At 38.7% G+C, this 21,842-nt stretch overlaps 1 protein-coding gene across 1 annotated transcript; it reads left to right on the top strand.

The window, feature by feature from the left end:
• Window positions 1-2,401: 2,401 nt before the first annotated feature.
• Window positions 2,402-19,307, top strand: LOC133650506 (rhodopsin kinase GRK1-like). Its single transcript, XM_062047824.1, has 8 exons — window positions 2,402-2,632; window positions 9,299-10,012; window positions 10,442-10,569; window positions 10,844-11,001; window positions 16,780-16,863; window positions 16,942-17,066; window positions 17,138-17,339; window positions 17,848-19,307. Exons 2-8 carry the CDS (start codon window positions 9,314-9,316, stop codon window positions 18,129-18,131), a joined length of 1,680 nt encoding a protein of 559 aa, XP_061903808.1. The 5' UTR covers window positions 2,402-2,632; window positions 9,299-9,313; the 3' UTR covers window positions 18,132-19,307.
• The last annotated feature ends 2,535 nt before the right edge of the window (window positions 19,308-21,842 follow it).

Raw genomic sequence — 21,842 nt, 5'->3', positions numbered from 1 at the left:
AAAGTGGTAAACTAAACAAACAACAGGTGTGTGTCCATAAGAGACAGGGAAGCAGTTTGAAGTGTCTTCGCTGCACTGTCCTTTTGGGAGAATCTCAAAGAAACAACCTTGCTAGGTCGCTTGCAGCCATTGAAAAAAATATAGATTAGAATGTTTGTGTTTGAGCGAGTGAAAACACATTTTAACTTTTCACTCAAATTGTCTATTTTTGGTCCTCAAATTCATCATACTTTGCCATGCAGAGCAAACGACTTCTCCAAGATGTTGTCCAGTTTGCGATTTAGTCCAAAATCACAAAAGTCTGAGTGCCCACAGCTCTGCCCATCCTTCAATCATTTGTGGCAGTTTTAGGGTACATTGAGAGGCTGCCAGCATCTACCAATTTGTTGATACAACACCTACTCCAATTAACAGATCTCCTCTTATCATGATTCCGAATAGGTAGATATCTTCAATGTCCTTGACTGAAGGGTCGCCTGTCCCGTCAGGACAGGCAAGTTGCCTCAAACCCAAGCGTTTTGTCGAGAAGAGCTTGTCAATTTCGTTGAGAGGTAAGTGATCAATTCCATTGATTAGATTTTAGAGAGCAGTGAAAAAAAGGCTCCATTAAAGTTAAGACAAGAAAAAACAAAGAAGCAAGCAGAAGAGATAGGGAAAAGGAACGTGTCTGCTCTCGATGAGTGCCAGAGAGAAATTCAACAATATTGTGTAGGGCAAACACATCCTGCACCAAAAATCAATAAACACTCCTTACTGTTCTCTAAATTAAATTATGGAATAGATTGTGTGAAAAACTTTACCAATGTACTAAAATAAGTCGGTGTAAGAAGCATATGCAAATATAACAAAGAAAAGCTATACTGAAGCACAGTGTTCAGTGTACTCCATTTGGACAAAGTGCAATCCTTTGAAAATCACTTACAGCACATCTAATTGAGGAGACTTGGCAATTTGTTAAAATTGCCTGTGACACTTTAATAGGATTTTTTTTTTTTACCTTGAACACCATTAATTAAACAACAAGCCTATCTGCTATTCTGGCACCATCAAACTGTTAGCAGCACACACATACAATCGGACAAGCTTTATCTTTTAATTGTGCCTTTTAAAATGAAACTATAATAACAATGATAATTTTTTGATTAAATAATTATATATGTATGTTTTAATGTGGTAGTAGTTTGCAGTCTCTTGTTTATTTTATTTTTTACAGAAGCTTAATCAGGTAACTAAAATGTACATACACCTCTACATACGACCAAGTACAATTTTACTGCAAGCAGCAACTATAAACATATATCTTAATTGTGGCCAATGAGTATGCACACACTGATAAATGACATGGTTCCAGATATCTATTTTGTCAATGACCATAGGATTTGTGATTCCTTTTTTTTACGGGCCCACGTTGTTGGATACTGTAGGGAAAGTAACACAGAAAAAGCCAAACATGCATGAATGTGTTTTTTTCCCCTAATTGAGGTGTTTAAAATGTGCATTTGTAATGTACCGTATTTCCTTGAATTGGCGCCGGGAATATGATATTCGCATGCCTCGAATTACAGCCGGGTCAAACTCGTTTCGCAAAATAATTAGCGCATGCTTGGCACTTCCGCCGGGTCAAATATGAGTCATTAAATGACTCCCGCCTCCTGGTGGTAGAGTGCGCTAGTGATCCTTCTTGCAACTGCTGGTACTGCAGAAGACTGGTGCTGCAGAAGAAGACAACAAGCAGCAAGAGTGTGCAGCCATTGTTTGCTTGCATTTTTACCATGGAGGATTACATATCTAAAATAAAACAGTTTTCTAAACTGGATTTTCAATCGAAGCAGGAGGTAATACTTAAAAGGAAGATCTCCATCGAGACAGAGAGACTTTTAAAACTGAAGAAAGATAAGGAAGACTTCTATAAACAAGTTATCCATGCTTTTCTTCATAAGGAGCTGCACATGGACTTCATTTATACCTAAAGGTAAGACCATAATAACTTTTTTTTTATGAAATGTGCTTTTCATGATAAGGTAAGCGCTGGAGTGAGAAGAGGTTTTAAAATAATTAGCGCATGCTTGCCCATCCCGCAGGCTTCTGGTAAGCGCCGGAGTGACAGAAGGTTTTAAATTAATTAGCGCCCCGGCGGCTATTCAAGGAAATACGGTATACAAATAGTTTATGATCAAAATACTGTCCATTTCACTCACACATCATAATTTCAAAACAACTCTTGGTCAGTGTAAAAAAGGCATACAAATTGGCCCTGCATTATGTGTTTGCTTTAAATGGTTATTAAATGATACCCACACGTCAAGTCAATTACTTTCTAATAAGCCAACAGTCCTTGGTCCAAGTCACACTAATAGCTTCTGTCAAGTGGCTCCTTGTTAAACCCTAACCAGCAAATGAAGCAGCAGGCTGGATTTCAGTTGCACTGTAAAGCTCTACCTGATTATTCTTCCTTTCACTACGTCGCAAGAGGGCAAGAGGTAAAGAGGGTCTAGAAATTAGAGCGGTTCAAGACTATTTCTACTTGTTGTGGTGGCTCGAGGAACATGGAGCAACGAGAAGAATGATAAGTCGGATGCCTCCTGGGTGGATTTAATTTATTGCCAACAAGTCATCATTTGACTCCAGTAAGGTAAATACAATATTTAATCCAAAACATATTGAATATTTATTTAATGCAGATGTTACTTTAAATGTTGAGACAAACGGGACGGTGAAATATTTAATTGCATTTTCTAAAGCAAATTAAGTAAAAACAAGCATCATTTTATTGTAGTATTAACATTTCTCTATATTTAATATAACAGTTTAAATAAACCATTATTGTATTTTATAATATTACTAAAATATTAGTATAAATACTCAACACATAATTACAAAATGATTCTGAATGGATAACAGGATGAGTTAGGTTTAAAAGCTAACACCCAAATGTAGGGTAATTGTCAATGAGGTCAGACATTTGTAAATTACAGGTATCAACAGTCAGTGTTAATTGGATTATGCAGAATCAAGGAGGCTCCTGCAGTATCACTTGCCGCAGCATGTGTTCCAGGTTAAGACGTTTACACCCCCGGAAGCCTTAATTTGGCAATCCACTTTTCCTGGCCTATTTTCCCACCTACTGCAGAATATCACACAGAGTTTTCAGTTAAGCAGGGAGAAAATGCAATATGTGCAACTTTTAGTGTTTGAACAGCAGGGTGCAGCATAGCAGTTCCTTGTCTTAAGAATCTCCTTTTCTTTTATGTTCTTTGTGATGGCAGCAGGCGGAAGAGGGGTTAGTGCATCTGCCTCACAATATGAAGGTCCTGAGTAGTCCTTAGTTCAATCCCGGGCTTGGGATATTTCTGTGCGGAGTTTGCATGTTCTCCCCGTGACTGCGTGGGTTCCCTCCGGGTACTCCGGCTTCCTCCCACCTCCAAAGACATGCACCTGGGGATAGGTTGATTGGCAACACTAAATTGGCTCTAGTGTGTGAATGTGAGTGTGATTGTTGTCTGTCTATCTGTGTTGGCCCTGTGATGAGGTGGCGACTTGTCTAGGGTGTACCCCGCCTTCCACCTGAATGCAGCTGAGATAGGCTCCAGCGACCCCCCACGACCCCAAAAAGGAACAAAAGGTACAAAATGGATGGATGGATGGATGGATGGAAGGCAGATAACATACAGGAAATACTCTGGCCACAACAAGTTTGTACACGGTTTTCGGATAATTTAATACAGTTTTTTCCAATTGCTTACACACTAAATTTTAAATGTTCACACAGTTAACAAAGTCTACACACAGTAAACAAAACCACTGTGCAGATTAGCCTAATATTAGGCATAGACTCTGCTTCACAGTTTTTGCAAAATATTACACACAATACTTTGCACACAACTTCCCATCCTGCACACATATAAGTATTGTGATACACACATCTTGCACACAGATAACGATTGTGATACACACATTTTCACTCTTTACACACACACACTAGGATTGTGATACACACGTCTTTACACCTTACTCAAAGTTAAGGATTGTAAAGTTACTTCCTGGTCAATCCAAAGGGCTGGCTTGCCAACGACCACACAAGTGAACATATTGGATAATCACATCCACCAGGTTTGAAGACACACAGGTGATACATTGAAAATACAGCTTTCAAGTGGGAGCTAGCTGTAAAAAGGAACAGATGTGTTTTGCAAAAATGGACACAATCAGAATGCAGTTTTTTCCAATTGCTTACACACTCAATTTTAAATGTTCACACAGTTAACAAAGTCTACATACAGTAAGCAAAACCACTGTGCAGATTAGCCTAATATTAGGCATGGACTCTGCTTCACAGTTTTTGCGAAATATTACACACAATGCTTTACACACACCTTCCCATCTTGCACATGTGATGTGAATGAGACACTATGGCCTGATCCAGCTAGACGGGCAGGTGATGATTAGAAACAGTAACTGGGGCTTTTGAGTATGTTCTTTCATAGAGTTGCTGTTGCCTAAGTCTGCACATGTAGCCTATACTCTATGCCATACTTGCCAACCCTCCCGTTTTTAGCGGGAGAATCCCGTTATTCAGCGCCTCTCCCGACAACCTCCCGGCAGAGATTTTCTCCCGACAAACTCCCGGTATTCAGCCGGAGCTGGAGGGGGCGCTGGAGGCCACGCCCCCTCCAGCTCAATGCGGACCCGAGACTGAGTGGGGACAGCCTATTCTCACGTCCGCTTTCCCACAATATAAATACGCTTGCAAGTTCCGAAACAAATGGAAACAAGAATTTCAGTTCATCCAGGACAGTTCGAAGTGGAAGGTGTATGTTGCCTGTAAATATGTAGAACAGACTTATCCATTGAACACGGTGGCCGAAATGATTTCTCAGTCATGAACAGAGAAGTTAAACAGGACAATACTGCCATCTAATGGATAGATAATTCAAGTATTTCTTTTATGTAAATAAAATAAATATATATATATATATATATATATAGCTAGAATTCACTGAAAGTCAAGTATTTTATATATATATATATATATATATATATATATATATATATATATATATATATATATATATATATATATATATATATATATATATATATATATATATGAAATACTCGAGTTGGTGAATTCTAGCTGTAAATAACCACGCCCCCAACCGCGCCCCCCGCCCCCAACCCCCACCTCCCGATATTGGAGGTCTCGAGGTTGGCAAGTATGCTCTATGCCAGACCTGGGCATTGTACGGCCCGCGGGCCGCATCCGGCCCTTTGCGCATCCCTGTCCGGCCCGCGTGAGGCCAATCATAAATTACAAAATAAATTTAAAAAAGTATCTATGTCGAGTGTGCAATACAACGGTGCTGCTTTTGTTTTGAAAAGCGTTATTTGTATTACTTCCGTGTGGACGTATGCGCGTGTGCGATTGTGAGTGAATTGAACGGCGCAATTACAAATTACAAAATAAAGTTTAAAAAACATCTATGTCGTGCGCGCAATACAACTGTGCTGCTTTTATTTTGAAATGTGTTATTTATGCCGTATGTCCGGGGGGAACCTGTGAGTGAAGGTGCATAGAGACAAGTGATGAGACGCTAAAGAAAAGAAAAGTTGATGAGGAATGGCGTGTTTCCAACAAGAGATGGACTGCCAAGTATTTCTTTACATAAATTAATGGTAAAGCCGTGTGCTTAATGTGTGGTACACAGGTTGCTGTGTTTAAATGTCATTTTAATCGCCACTACACGAAGAAACACGAGGGAAAATACCGGAATGTGTCTGATGAAGCGCGCGCAAGGGAGGCTGATGCGTTGATGGTAAAACTGCAAACCCAACAAGGACTTTGTGCCATATTTCACACCCCCAGAGATGCAGCCGTCAGGACAAGTTTCGTCATTTCTCACAAAAGCGCCAGAAAAAGTAAGGCGTTTTCTGACGGAGAGTTTATTAAGGAGTGCTTATTGGACTTTGTTGCGCTGATAATGCCCGGAGACATGGACTGTTTTTCGCTAACTTTGGATGAGAGCTCTGATGCAGTCAATTAAAGAGACAACCACAGGTAATGACTTGTTCACAGAGGTAAATGCGTGTTGGGACAAGCTGGCAGGTGTGACAATCCAATCCACTTTATTTATATAGCACATTTAAACAACAAAATGTTTCCAAAGTGCTGCACAACAATATTACAAACAATATTCAAATATTATCCTTAGCTCCACCAATGACTGAATAAAAAGAAAAAACAATTACATATAAAACCAATATAAAAAACAATATAAAATAAATATGATTAAAAACTATTTTTAACAACAGATGGTTGTCCAAATCTGATGGGGAAAAATGTTGAATAATGCAGGATAAAGTGACCATCAAAAGCAATCTGCTTTTGTATAAAGTTAAGTTAGGTTAAATTAAATTATTATTATTATTATTAATTATTATTATTATTATCATCATTATTATTTATCTTACGGTATATCAAAAATAACATTGAGCAAAATTTAATTGAAATATTGTCGTGTGGCCCTCCAGCAGTGCTTGGGTTGCTTATGCGGCCCCCGGTGAAAATTAATTGCCCACCCCTGCTCTATGCTGTCATTTTTATTTATCTCCTAAAAAATTTCTAACCTTTTTATGTGTCTCAGATTTTAATTTGTACTGCATGTCATTGTTGACTACTGTGATATGTTACTTTACCTGACTTTGCTAAAAATAAATATTTGCAGTTTGCAGCATCATTGTTGAGCAGTTCTTGAAAAGATTACAGGATATTTTCACTTTCTCTTTCGGTCCTTCAAAGTAAACAATTGCGATTGCTATGGATTTGCCAATATATTTTGTCAAGTTACAGTAATCATTCATCACATATGCTAAAAAAGTTGTGCAAAATGCCCCAAACATGTGATTTCTTATAGTAAAATAGGGTTTTTTACAAATGTGTTTTGTATTTATCACTGTTCTGGGTAACTCACTCCAATAGTGTCGTATCATTTGAAGTCTGTGTGAGTGAGATGAAAATAAAACTGACATTTTACAAATGCTTGCTTTATTTTGATGAATGGGCATATGTTTTGACAGAAGTGTGTCATTTTGCAAATAATCTAGGAATTAATAAAATTGAATGTGATGTTTGGAAAAGTGTGTATATCTTTTGAAAAAAGACACACAGTTAGTAAAATTGTGTGTAATCAACTGGAAAAAACTGTAAATTGCAGTTGTTGATTAACATTGAGGTAAGAGAGAGGTATTAATGAATATAAGTATGTGAATGTGAGTGTGAATGGTTGTCTGTCTGTGTTGGCCCTGTGATGAGGTGGCGACATATCAAGGGTGTACCCCGCCTTCTGCCCGAGTGCAGCTGGGATATGCTCCAGCCCCGAGAGGGACAAGCGGTAGAAAATGAATGGATGAAGGAATATGTGTATTATGGTAGTTGCATGTAGTTTGGAATGGCATATACTGTGCTCATTATGTTGATATGTGTTTGTACCCCGAGAGGGAAAAGCGGTAGAAAATGGATGGATGGATGTTTCCCTTTTACGGCAACACGATAGGGTTAAAATACAGTTCTATAACTAGAAAATATGTGAACTTTGATGCAGAGGGTCTCAACTGGTGTCAACTTGTCACAGACATTTGCACGTGGCTATGACGTTGCAACCCACTTTTGTTGATGTTAAACCAAGCAAAACTGTTTTAAATAGCAAGTCCTATTTTAAATTGATTGATTGATTGATTGAGACTTTTATTAGTAGGTTGCACAGTGAAGTACATATTCCGTACAATTGACCACTAAATGGTAACACCCGAATAAGTTTTTCAACTTGTTTAAGTCAGGGTCCACTTAAATTGATTCATGATACAGATATATACTATCATATATACTATCATCATAATACAGTCATCACACAAGATAATCACAATGAATTATTTACATTATTTACAATCAGGGGTGTGGAGGGGGGGGGAGGGGGGGTAGGATATGGACATCAAGTAGTGGACATAGAGAGAGAGAGAGAGAGAGAGAGAGAGAGAGAGAGAGAGAGAGAGAGAGAGAGAGAGAGAGAGAGAGAGAGAGAGAGAGAGAGAGAGAGAGAGAGAGATCAGAAGGCATAAGAAAAAGTATCTGCATTTGATTGTTTACATTTGATTATTAGCAATCCGGGGATGGTGTTAGTTTAGGGTTGTAGCTGCCTGGAGGTGAACTTTTATTGCGGTTTTGAAGGAGGATAGAGATGCCCTTTCTTTTATACCTGTTGGGAGCGCATTCCACATTGATGTGGCATAGAAAGAGAATGAGTTAAGACCTTTGTTAGTTCGGAATCTGGGTTTAACGTGGTTAGTGGAGCTCCCCCTGGTGTTGTGGTTATGGCGGTCATTTACGTTAAGGAAGTAGTTTGACATGTACTTCGGTATCAGGGAGGTGTAGCGGATTTTATAGACTAGGCTCAGTGCAAGTTGTTTAACTCTGTCCTCCAAATTCTACGATCAAAGTGCATTTCAGAACATACTATCAAGTAAACATGGATTTAAGTAAAATTGAATATACAAATTTCACAGAATAAGACCACAAATAAAGATATTTATTTTATATATGTACATCGATTACAGTATATACCAAGGAGGATAGCTGATATTATACTTAAAAAATATATAAAAAACAAGTCTATTGATTATTATAATGCATCATTTACCGCTCTATCAACAGAGCTGAGGGTTCTAGGTTCGATCTCCACTTCTGCCATCCCTAGTCACAGCTGTTGTGTCCTCGGGCAAGACACTTCACCCATTTGCTCCTAGTGCCACCCACACTGGTTTAAAAATGTAACTTAGATAATGGGTTTAACTATGTAAAGCGCTTTGAGTCACTAGAGAAAAGCGCTATATAAATGTAATTCACATAGACAGACTGTTGCATCCACAATGAGTCCGTGGGTCCTGAAAAACTAGTTGAGTCTCACTACCTTAATTGTGTGAGTGCAAGAACGAGCCATAAAGACCAGGAACAAGATCAAGAAAGAGTGAAGGCATTTCAAAATTGATTATAAACACTAAGGAAATAGCATTATTAGAATACATGCTGATCTTGAGGTTGTAAGTTCACGGTTCCAGAACCAACTGAATGAAACAATTCAAGCTCCCAGAATAAAGAGATTGGATAGAGCAGGCCATTTAGCCACCCTTAAACTGAAAAGACAAGCTGGGATAGCTGGGATTTTAAGAAATATCACATAACAGACAATAGTAGAAGAAATACCACTGTGCACAGGCGTCTTCATTTGGTCTTGATTTGTTGTTGCAGACAAAAGTTGGGATCATGGATATCGGTGGTTTGGAGACAGTGGTGGCCAATTCGGCTTACGTGTCGGCCCGAGGAAGTGTTGACGGTGCAGCAGCTGCCTCTCTACGCGACAAGAAGATGCGGGCCAAGCTGAAACTCCCACACATCAGAGATTGTGAGCACATGAAAGCATCAGCAGGCGCCGCCTTTGACAGCATGTGTGTCAAACAGCCCATCGGCAAGCGACTGTTTCAACAGTTTCTAGAGAGCGACGCCACCCACAAGACCGCTGGGGAGCTGTGGAAAGACATCGAAGACTATGTCATATGCCAAGAAAAGGACAGAGCTCAGAAGGCCCAAAAGATAGTCAATAAATACTATGAGTCGGCATCAAATACTTTCTGCAGCTTCTTAGAAGAGAAGGCTGTCTTGCGAGTAAAGGAGGACTGCAAGAATGTGCACGGCGACTTGTTTAAAGAAAGCGAGAAACAGGTCCTCCAACACCTGGAGAAGAAGGCCTTGGACGGCTTCAAGCAGAGCATGTACTTCATGCGTTTTGTTCAATTCAAGTGTTTGGAGAGCCAGCCCGTTGACGAGGAGTGGTTCATGGACTTCAGGGTCCTCGGCAAGGGGGGTTTCGGGGAAGTGTTTGCTTGTCAGGCTAAAGCGACAGGGAAAATGTACGCCAATAAAAAGCTGGATAAAAAGAGGCTGAAGAAACGCAAGGGCTATGAGGTAAAGCTCCGGCGTACGCCATAAGCTCATTATAATAAACGCCAAACAGGAAATAAGGAGGGTACAGGGTTAGTTTTTTACGTTGACGACTCAGTGCAAAGAAGCTTGGTAGTCTCTTAAAGACCCCGGAAAGAAGCTCAGCACACCCCAGCTTGTCGCTTCTAAAAGCACGGGATAATGAACATGTTTCTAGGTTGATACATCATTGACAAAGGTTTACTGTACTGTATTTACAAGTCCGCTAGAATAATTACTAAAACAAAATCATGTCAACAAAGTCCCTAATAGATCCATATATTTTCTATAGCACCTAACAAGATCCTATCCAAGCTGACGGATGGCGAAATGTGGACACATCTTTGGGAGGGCAGAGCTGAGAATGTCTATTCCTGATTTTCCCTTACTAACCCTGTGCTTAACCATGTTTAGGGTGCAATCGTGGAGAAGCGCATCCTTGCAAAAGTCCACACTCGCTTCATCGTGACGCTGGCCTACGCTTTCCAGACCAAGACTGACCTCTGTCTAGTTATGACCATCATGAATGGTGGGGATCTCAGGTGCGATAAACAAACACTGACCACAGCTTTACACTCTAAATGATGAAGGTACTGTAGGTTGTACATTGGTTTTGGTAGTTACTTCTCCTGTCTCCCAGCCTTCGGTAATTACCTAAAGTGTAGATAAACCCTAAAGCTAATATACACACTAGGCTGTGTGGTGCGTCATTCTTTAAGTCAGACAGTAAGAGTCCTTAAGAGGCTAAAGACGTCTTTCAACCAATCTTCATTTAGTCGATTTCAAAGCCTCGTCATGTCTTTCATCCCGCCACAGGTTTCATATGTACAACGTGGATGAAAAAAACCCGGGTTTCAATGAGAAGAGAGCGTGTTTTTACACAGCTCAGGTAATCTGTGGGCTGGAACACCTTCACCAGCACAGGATTATCTACAGAGACCTGAAGCCAGAAAATGTACTGCTGGATGATGCAGGTGAAATATATATCCTGGTTTGTGCTAATATGTCTGCAGGAAGCCAATGACACAACACCCAAAACCACTGTTAGTGTCCAATCACATATTTCACCATGACTAGGGATGGGTGCCGACTTCACTACTTTTATAGGTACCGATCGAATTATTTCAGTACTATCAGGTACCCTAATTTGTCGTCACGTCCGGTTGCAGGGTTTCAAGCACTTGGTGGGCAGACAAGTATTCAAACACTCAGGGCACACTCAGCCCGACTGTCTGTAGGTAATGTTACAATTTCCCATGCCGACAAAGCAAGAAGAAGGCGCCGGGAAGTAAAGAAAGGCTCTGCTTTTGAAAATGCGCCAGCTCGATGCTAATTTACATTGGCTATGGCAAAGACATGCTACCGATTAGCAATATAAACTTTACATGACCATTTCAACACCTACAAATTTGGTAATAAAAACTACAACTAAGATGCACATTACAGTCAAACAGCAAGTGTGTAATAAATACAATACTTACAGTATAAACAATTCGTAGGGCTCATCAAAAAGACATGACTGGCCCATTTAGATTGATAGTAAAGGCTATTTCCTGACTACGGCTACACACCGAGGACAAACTGAAATCAATGCTGTGATATCTTACTCATTCCACTGAAAAAAGAGAAACAGATCTTCAGTTTTGTTGGCAGTGCGGCAACATCCTGACACTTTCAATGTTTTATTATAACTCCGTAGCTGTGCAAAACTGTCCTCGGTGCCATGCTCTATAGCCTGTACACTACTGCCATCTAATGTCTTAGAATTGCAACTGCATGCAAAGTGTACTATATAATACTTGCAAAGGAGACTCAGATGTTTAAGAAAACACGATGTAACAACTGGACAGCGCAGCTATCGTCATCAGCTCACTTTTAAATGTTAAAAGATCATTTAAAAAAAATGTTTTAAACAATTAACATTTATTACGGCATGAACAAACACAAAAGTACCAACGATTGTTGAGTACCGGTATTGATTCCCAGGTACTGAAAATTTGTACTGTATCTGTTCAAATGTTAATACCTATCTCTGACCACGACTATCTTTATTTAAATGAAACATAGCAGCTAAAAAGTAAGCAAAGCAAATATTACGATATACACTATAAACAACAATGACACAGAATTTGGGTGCAATACTAAAGTTTTAGAGTTATTTGTAGAGTGGATTATTGTACAGTTATATAACTGTACTGTGTAAATATACAGATCTTCACTGAGTTCCTCATACTTTCCTTTTGTACAGAGTATTGGTTGAGCCAATGGGTGCTGGCAAACATATCCTTTTTATGCTGACAATGAGAAACTACCGGCTACAGTCCTTAGTGAAAAGTTAATAGAGCTTGGCCTTGTCAAGTTAAAAGACCTTTAGCACCACTTATTAAAATAGTTTGTATGTAGACTGTGTGGACTATGTGTAAATGAGAGAAAATCCCAAATTAATTCAAACATTTGCACCCAATTCTTGTTAGGGATGTACAATGTATTATTATTTAACCCTGGGAAAAGGACTGTTTACAATATGTTTAAGCACATAATGGGTTTATGCAGGGCCGCCCCTCCCTATAAGCCGATCACGAGCTGTCCATAGGGCCCGGGATATGTGGGAGGCACCGTTTTGTGTGAAGACTCGCATGTACGATGTCAATTAATGAATGACAAGCACTTCATATTATATTTTACTTCAACGTATTCATAGCCCCTTCCTTCTGATAAGAATATAATGGCAAATTTACCCCAACAGTTCAGTGTTCCTTGTGGCGTGCTGCATAAGTGGTCTTGTAAGGTTACTAGGGGTGTGGGAAAAAATCGATTTGAATTCGAATTGCGATTCTCACGTTGCGCGATTCAGAATCGATTCTCATTTTTAAGAAATCGATTTTTTAAAAATTTTTTATTTATTTTTATTATTATTATTATTTTATTTTTTAAAAATGAATCAATCCAACAAAAAAATAGACAGCAATACCATAACAATGCAATCCAATTCCAATTTGGAAAGGTCGGCCGCCGCCTCCTTCCTGAAGCTTCTTTTTGGAACTACCTCAGGTTGAAAAATGTTCCCAAGAAGAATGTTGTCGTTCACTCAAAACTGCAATAAACAGAGCAATTGAGAGGAGACACAAACACGACACAGAACAAACCAAAAGTAGTGAAACAAACATGAATATTATCAACAACAGTATCAATATTAGTTACAATTTCAACATAGCACTGATTAAAAATCCCTCATTGACATTATCATTAGACATTTATAAAAAATAAAAAAAAGAACAATAGTGTCACAGTGGCTTACACTTACATCGCATCTCATAAGCTTGACAACACACTGTGTCCAATATTTTCACAAAGATAAAATAAGTCATATTTTTGGTTCATTTTAATAGCTAAAACAAATGTACATTATTGCAATCAGTTGATAAAACATTGTCCTTTACAATTATAAAAGCTTTTTACAAAAATCTACTACTCTGCTTGCATGTCAGCAGACTGGGGTAGATCCTGCTGAAATCCTATGTATTGAATGAATAGAGAATGCTTTTGAATCTTGGCAAAAATCTTAGCCATACGATTATCAAATGTAATAGGAAAATGAATTCATACTGACCAAACTGGCTTCATGGAAGGTCGACAATCTTCAGACAATACAAGGAAATTGTTTAATGTTATTTACTATGCTAGAAGTCTCCCTTATGCCACAGCAGTATGTACTGCTGATGCGGGGAAGGCATTCGACCGCATAAACTGGTCATTTATGTTTTGCACATTACGTAAATTTGGATTTGGAGATAATTTTATACAATGGATTAAGATGCTTTATACAAGGCCCATGGCATCAGTCAAAACCAATAATCATATTTCAGAACCTTTTTAGCTAAAAAGAGGAGTAAAACAGGGATGTCCTGCATCTGGATTATTATTTTTTAATTTGCTTATTGAACCCTTAGCTGCAAAAATAAGAAGTGAAAATAATATTCATGGTATAAAAATTGGCTCTCAGTATAATAAGCTATCGATGTATTGTGACGACATAATTCTATACCTTTCACATGTTAACTCCTCTCTTCACTATATCAATAATGTCATCACTAAATATGGCTGTTTATCAGGGTATAAAGTCAATTGGGACAAATGTGAAATATTACCACTTAATAAACACTGCAAGAAATCACAAGTTCAGAACTCCAAAATTAAATGGAAAGAGGCAGAAATCATATATCTAGGACTACACATTACACCAAACCTTTATACAAGCAGAGATCTAAATCTTAAACATTTAAAAATGTAACGCTGGTCACGTCTCCAAATATCACTTTGGGGTCGGGTGAACATAGTAAAAATGAGTATACTGCCAGCAGTTAATTATATACTGAATATGATGCCTGTCCTAATTAATAAAAGTTGGTTTAAGAAAATACATACAATGATATCACATTTTAAATGGTGTGGAAAGAAGGCCAGATGTTCATACTTAAGGTTGTCTTGTACACAAGATAAAGGAGGACTACAATTACCAAACTTCTTACATTATTATATCTCCTTCGGTTGTGAACAAGCAAGCCACTTATTTCATTCTTCTGCAGATAAGGACTGGATCAACATAGAAAAAAATATGTTAATGAATTTGGACATTGATGTGGGGAGTTTATATTATATTAAAAAAATACCTAATGAATTGAGGCAGAGCCCAATAGAAGCCACCTTTAACATTCTAAAACTGTGTCAGAAAATACTAGGAATCAAGTCAATGGCATCTGTAAATCAACCGCTTTGGTACAATCCTAATATCATAATTAATAAAAATGTGGTTAAATGGACAACATGGAAAGACAGAGGTATTACTAAACCTCATCATATTATTAATAAAAACTCTTTTAAACCGTTCAATGATTTAGTTGATCAATATAATGTACCCAGAAATAATTTTTTAACTTTTATCTCTTTAAAACACGCTGTAAATAAATGCGTACCCTCTGAAAGTATGTCTTTAAATAGCCATAAACTGGAAGATGCACTTTTTAATCTATATACATTTAAGAAATTAATTAAACTATTTTATGGAATAATAAATGACCACACTAGAAATGCAAATGATGCATGTGTTCGGAAATGGATGATGGACTTAAACATTTTAGATGAAAGAGACATATCATGGAATGATATTGGGAAAAATGCCAATAAGCCCTTTAGAAGCATTAAAGATAAGCTGACTCAATTTAAGATATTGAATAGATTGTATTTTACATCTTCTCCGCTGTTTAAAATTGGTGTAGTAGATAGCAAGTTATGTATGAAGTGCCGGGCAGCCGACGTAACTCTTGTTCATTTATTGTGGAAATGTCAGAGAATAAAAGAGTTATTGTTGAAAACAACAAAAGAAGCAATCACATTCCTTAATATAAATATCCCAATGACACTGCAAACTTGTATTCTTGGGGATCTACATCAATTTAGTAACGTGTCATCAAAGAGTAAAAATGCATTTATTTCAATATGCATAATAACAAAAAGGGTAATATTAAAAAAATGGATAGATGTTGATAGTCCAACTCATACTGACTGGTACACACAAGCTATGGAGATGATATCAGTAGAAAAAACTGCATTTAGTTTAGATAATAATGAGTCATATATTGGAATATGGGATCCATTATTTAAATTTGTTTTAACTATTAAATGAACCAAAATATGACTTATTATATCATTGTGGAAAATATTGGACACAGTGTGTTGTCAAGCTTATGAGATGCGATGCAAGTGTAAGCCACTGTGACGCTATTGTTCTTTTTTTTAATTTTATTTTTTTTATTCATGTTTGTAATGATAATATCAATGAGGGATTTTTAATCACTGCTATGTTGAAATTGTTACTAATATTGATACTGTTGTTGATAATATTCATTTTTGTCTCACTACTTTTAGATTGTTCCGTGTCATGTTTGTGTGTCCTCAATTGCTCTCAATTGCTCTGTTTATTGCTATTCTGAATGTTGCTGGGTCGGGTTTGGTTTTGAAATTGTATTGCATTATTATGGTATTGTTGTGTATTGTTTTCATAAAAAAAAAAAAAAGTTTTTGAATCGAGAATCGTGTTGAATTGAAAAAAAAAATCGATTTTGAATCGAATCGTGACCCCAAGAATCGATTTTGAATCGAATCGTGGGACACCCAAAGATTCACAGCCCTAAAGGTTACTATACCAGGTTCAATGCCAAGTTGGAGGTGTCTCAGGAAAGTAATATTTTAATTATGTTGGATTTGTTATTTTGCACTGAAAACAAAAATACAAAAATATTTGTTTTAGGACCAAGTAAATGTTTTATATAATAACAATTATTTTGTAATGGGGGGTTGGGCCACCAAATAAAATTCTGCTTAGCCAGGGGTGGGAGACCTTGAGTGTTTGTAAACTTCTGACCACAACTGTAGTATCATAGCTGTGTCAGTAACGCCAGGAGTCTAGTGTGAAATTTGACACTTTACATACGTCTCTGTTGTGTTGTAAGCAATGGATGCTACCCCAAAGTATTTGATATGTCACACCTCTAATTATCCTAATGTGGAATGCTACATTGCTGAGTTTCATGTGAAAGGCAAAGGCGGATAAATTACGGCCATGTTATGGGGTCTTTGTGTAAGAGAGGCCACATACCCACACACATAAGTGAAATATTTCCATAAAGAAACTTCTCTTATTACCCACTATGGACAAAACCTATTCAACCACATTGTGTCTTATCACTTTGTAGGACATGTCCGCCTGTCCGATTTAGGCTTGGCTGTTGAACTTCCACCAGGAAAAGACACTACTACTGGCTATGCAGGAACTCCAGGTAAGTGGGATGTCTTGAATAGGACTTGGGTCTTAGAATAGGTGTATTTACTCAACAGTATTATGTCTTTGAATACAGGTTTCATGGCTCCAGAGCTGCTCCAGAAGAAAGAATATGACTACACTGTAGATTATTTCACTCTGGGGGTTACTTTGTTTGAGATGATTGCAGCCAAAGGACCCTTCAGAGTACGAGGAGAGAAGGTACAAAAGAGACATTTTGCATAATAAAGTGCCATCAAATGACAAATTCACTAATTGTGTTTTTCTTTCAGGTCGAAAATGACGAGGTGGCTCGCAGAATCTTGAATGACCCGGCTCCGTACACGCCCAACTTTAGCAAAGAGTGTAAAGATATTTGTGAAGGCTTGATGGAAAAGGATCCGGGGAAACGCCTCGGGTTCAAGAACAACGAGTGCGCCGAACTCAAGAAGTGCCCCTTCTTTAAAGACATCAACTGGGGCCGTCTGGAAGCTGGTGAGATGTTTGCACACAATCATGAACACAATAAAGTCCTGCAGAGCTAAAACAGGAGTCACTTCACTTTGCGCTAAAGATCAATATGTTTGCCTTATCTGTGAAGATAATGAACTCATTAAGTTCAGCTACCAGATAGGCACACAACATATGAACTCAATGACCATTGCATCAATAACACAAATTTAACTTAACCCCACTGTATCCTACAGAGTGATGGATTTAATATGTTGCCCTCTTACTTATAAATAAGGTAAGCAAAATATCAATAATAATGTTTTTCCTTCGAGTCATTGTACTTTAGGGGAACACACGTCATACTGAGACATTGTCCTTTGGTAAGCACAATGTAGTGCAGATGTGCACCTCTGCAAACAGCATTAATAAATATATTCTTAATCAATGCTACTCTATATCACCTAATTGAGGGTCTGTTTACAGGTGTTTTCATACAAACAAAGGCATTAATACCAAAAAATCATCAATTTCCTATATGTATCACCCACAGGTATGCTGCCGCCTCCATTTGTCCCTGATCCCAAGGCGGTCTACGCCAAAGATATCGACGACGTGGGCGCCTTCAGCACGATCAAAGGCGTGGTCATGGATAACAAGGACACAGAGTTCTTTACCGACTTCGCCTCGGGCAACGTTCCAATCCCATGGCAGGAGGAGATGATCGAGACAGGCGTGTTCGGAGAGCTCAATATATGGGCTGAGAACGGAAAGCTGCCGAATGACCTTGACCCAAACTATGTGGAAGCCAAAAGTGGAGGCTGTGTGCTCCTGTAAATGTATGGGGGAGAACCAAATAAACATTATTCAGATTAGAAAGACTTAACTAATTAAAAGGGCCATGAATCTTAAATGAATTAATATGAAAATCAAAATATGAAAATTTAATTTGGTAATCGACACCCCCGCCAGGACCTCTTTCACACACACCCCACCAAGGAAAAACAAGGCCAGGACTTGAATAGAAACAGGGCAGGAAGAGATGAAACAGCTGATCTCACAATATTTATACTAAAGTGTTTATTACAGATGGCTTTCTTGTGTGTACACTATCACAGATAAAAAACCAAAGAACAAATTGGTATTTATAACCATTCATTCATCCATCTTCTTCTGCTTATCCGGGTTGCGGGGGCAGCAGCCTGAGCAGAGAAGCTCAGACTTCCGTCTCCCCAGCTACTCCGTCCAGCTCTTCCCGAGGGATCCCAAGGCGTTCCCAGGCCAGCTGGGAGACGTAATCTCTCCACTGTGTCCTGGGTCTTCCCCGTGGTGACCTACCGGTTGGACGTGCCCTAAATACCTCCTTTCGGCTTAGCTCATTTTTCACGACGACGGACCGATACAGGATCCGCATCACTGCAGTCGCTGCACCGATCCGCCTGTCAATCTCACAATCCACTCTTTCCTCACTTGTGAACAAGACCCCCAGGATCTCCTCCCCAACCCGGAGAAGGCACTCCACCCTTTTCTAGGCATTACTATTTTTGTAAAAACAGAATTGTTCACACAGCTTTTTAGATCAAATGTTACGTATATAGTGTAGTACTGTATAGTTTAACTGCAATGATGGTGTACATATATGTACAGTACTGTGTATTGATTTGTAATAATGTATCACGTAACATTATGTACAAAATACATATTAAGTGAAATACATTTATGCAGCGCTTTTTTTCTCTAGAGACTCAAAGTGCTGAAACCAATTATTTAAATTTTAAAGCTACATTTAAACCAGTCTGGGTGGCTCTGGGAGCAAAGTGGTTAAAGTGTCTTGCCCAAGGCCACAACGGCATCGAAATTGACCTTGTAACCCTCAAGTTGCTGGCATGGCCTCTATCAAATCTGAGCCACGCCGCCACCATTTATGATTCTTAAGCAGAAACGACAGTATTGGATGCATGTGTGCACTGAACTTTACAGAATGTGTTTAATAGCATGAATATAATTGTTTTGCCTGATGCAAATACCATAGCTAGAACTGCAATTAATAAAATATTGCAATGCAATAATGTACTGGCTGCTTTATTGCTTTAAAATGTATGTGGAAGACGAGTGTGACTAAAATTAAGGATTGAAAATCCATCACTTCACAGACACATGGCAGAATGTAGAATTATGTGTAAAACTGACCCAGCCCAATATAAACATAAAACCTTTACTTGCAGTTTGTACTATATATCTTCAACCAGGTCTCTTCTACTACCAAATATATAGCAACAACAGTGACGTATACGAGTTTAGTTTCAGCAATTTAACTCATGAATAGAAAATCTATGGCCTTTTAAATCACATTTCTGCACACCTGACAGAGGCATAAAAAGCTGCAGTCATACCAATCAATCACACTGATTTATTAGACGGCGCATTGAGGCTGTGACTTCACCGAAACTCTGTTACATACTCAAATAATGACTGGTCCAAGGTATACAAATGGATCACTGTTTAAATATCGTTATGTCATGAGTGGACCCTCCTTTGCATGCAGTCATGTATAAATCTAAAGTCATGTTCAAGGGATTGCACAAAGATTAAATTACGTACCAACATCTAATCTATGTCTCGTCGCTGTTAGAAAGCAATGACTGCTGATATTGTTAACCCAAATATCGTTATTATATCAGTTCAGTTCAGTTCAGTTTCAGTTAATTTCGAACATGCATACACCACATATTTCCAGTTGTTTCATTACAGCACGTCCGAAAAGGAGTAGGAAGGAGCCGAGTTTATTTAATCCTACCCCTTTTCATACCATAGCAATTTTATCCCATTTCCTTGTTCTCTGTAACACAACAGTGAACAAATAAATAATAAACAAATAATATACCATAGTAAGTAAACAAATATCAAATACATAAATTATCTTTGTCTCAATAAAAAAAAAATTAAAAAACAACAACAAACAATATCAGTATGGTAATATGTAACAGAACTGCAAAATAATGAATAGTATCCTTCTGAGCGCCAGCGTCCTCTGTAGCAGGCTCTTGTGTTTTGCATAACATGACCAAAAAAAAAAAAGATAAAAAACAAATGTCCACTGCAGAGTATGCTGGTTCTCAGGATGATGTAAAGTAGTATAATAATTTCAGACAAATACAAATACAGTGGTACCTCAACTTAAGAGTGCCCAAATTTAGTAATGTTTTGAGAAAAAAATCTGTCGAATTGTTACGCTTTAAAGGAGTCATATGATTTTTTTCCCCTACATTTAAAACACCTCCTTGTGTTAAACATAACATTTAATGGTGGTTCTTTGGTCAAAATTACACACATATTATGTTTTACAGACCATCTTCAAGCCGCTTTCTGACCGTCTCTTCAGGATGCGCCGTTTTGTGGGCGGTCTTATTTACGTGCCTCCACTTCGACAGTGTTGTAGTTTTTAGCGTTGCCATACGGAGTCTGCTGACAGATATACACTACCGTTCAAAAGTTTGGGGTCACCCAAACAATTTTGTGGAATAGCCTTCATTTCTAAGAACAAAAATATACTGTCGAGTTTCAGATGAAAGTTCTCTTTTTCTGGCCATTTTGAGCGTTTAATTGACCCTACAAATGTGATGCTCCAGAAACTCAATCTGCTCAAAGGAAGGTCAGTTTTGTAGCTTCTGTAACGAGCTAAACTGTTTTCAGATGTGTGAACATGATTGCACAAGGGTTTTCTAGTCTGACACTGATCATACAGGGAGCGGACCGCCACAATCAGACGGTCCGATACCCCATACTCCCTGAGCACTCTCCACAGGATTTCCCGAGGGACACGGTCCAATACCTTCTCCAAGCCCACAAAACAAATCGGATCTGTGGCCGCAAGGTGGTTGGTGCCTGCCCTGGCTGTAATCCCAGAACTTGCTGGTGGACACCAACAATGAGGGATGCCGTCAAGAATCCTGCCAAGAGTATAGAGTTGGTCCACAGTTCCACGACCAGGACGGAAACCACACTGCTCCTCCTAAATCCGAGGTTCGACTATCCGGTGTAGCCTCCTCTCCAGTACACCTAAATAGACCTTACCGGGAAGGCTGAGAAGTGTGATCCCCCTTTTAAATAGAGCAGGGTCAACCCGCGGCTCCGGAGCCGCATGCGGCTCTTTGACCACTCTGATGCGGCTCAACTGCATACTTGCCAACCCTCCCAATTTACCCGGGAAACTTCCGGATGTCAGTGCCTCTCCCTGTAATCTCCCGGGGAAATTATACTCCGATTTTCACCCTGTCAACTATAATAAGGGGAAACTGTGATGACACAGCATTTAGCACCCTCTACAGTCAACAGTATCAACGTGCCAGTCCAGGTACATGTTGTATGCAGCTTCTGCTTGCACACGTATGTGACAACAAGGCATACTTGTTCCACAGCCATACATGTCACACTGACGGTGACGATATAAACAGCTTTAACACTCTTACTAATATACGCCACACTGTGAACCCACACCAAACAAGAATGACAAACACATTTCGGGAGAACATCTGCACTGTAACACAA

This window comes from Entelurus aequoreus, linkage group LG05 (genome assembly GCF_033978785.1).
Source record: "Entelurus aequoreus isolate RoL-2023_Sb linkage group LG05, RoL_Eaeq_v1.1, whole genome shotgun sequence".
Taxonomy (NCBI): Eukaryota; Metazoa; Chordata; class Actinopteri; order Syngnathiformes; family Syngnathidae; genus Entelurus; species Entelurus aequoreus.
The sequence above is the reverse complement of the archived record's forward strand: the minus strand, read 5'-3'. Positions and strand labels throughout refer to the sequence as shown.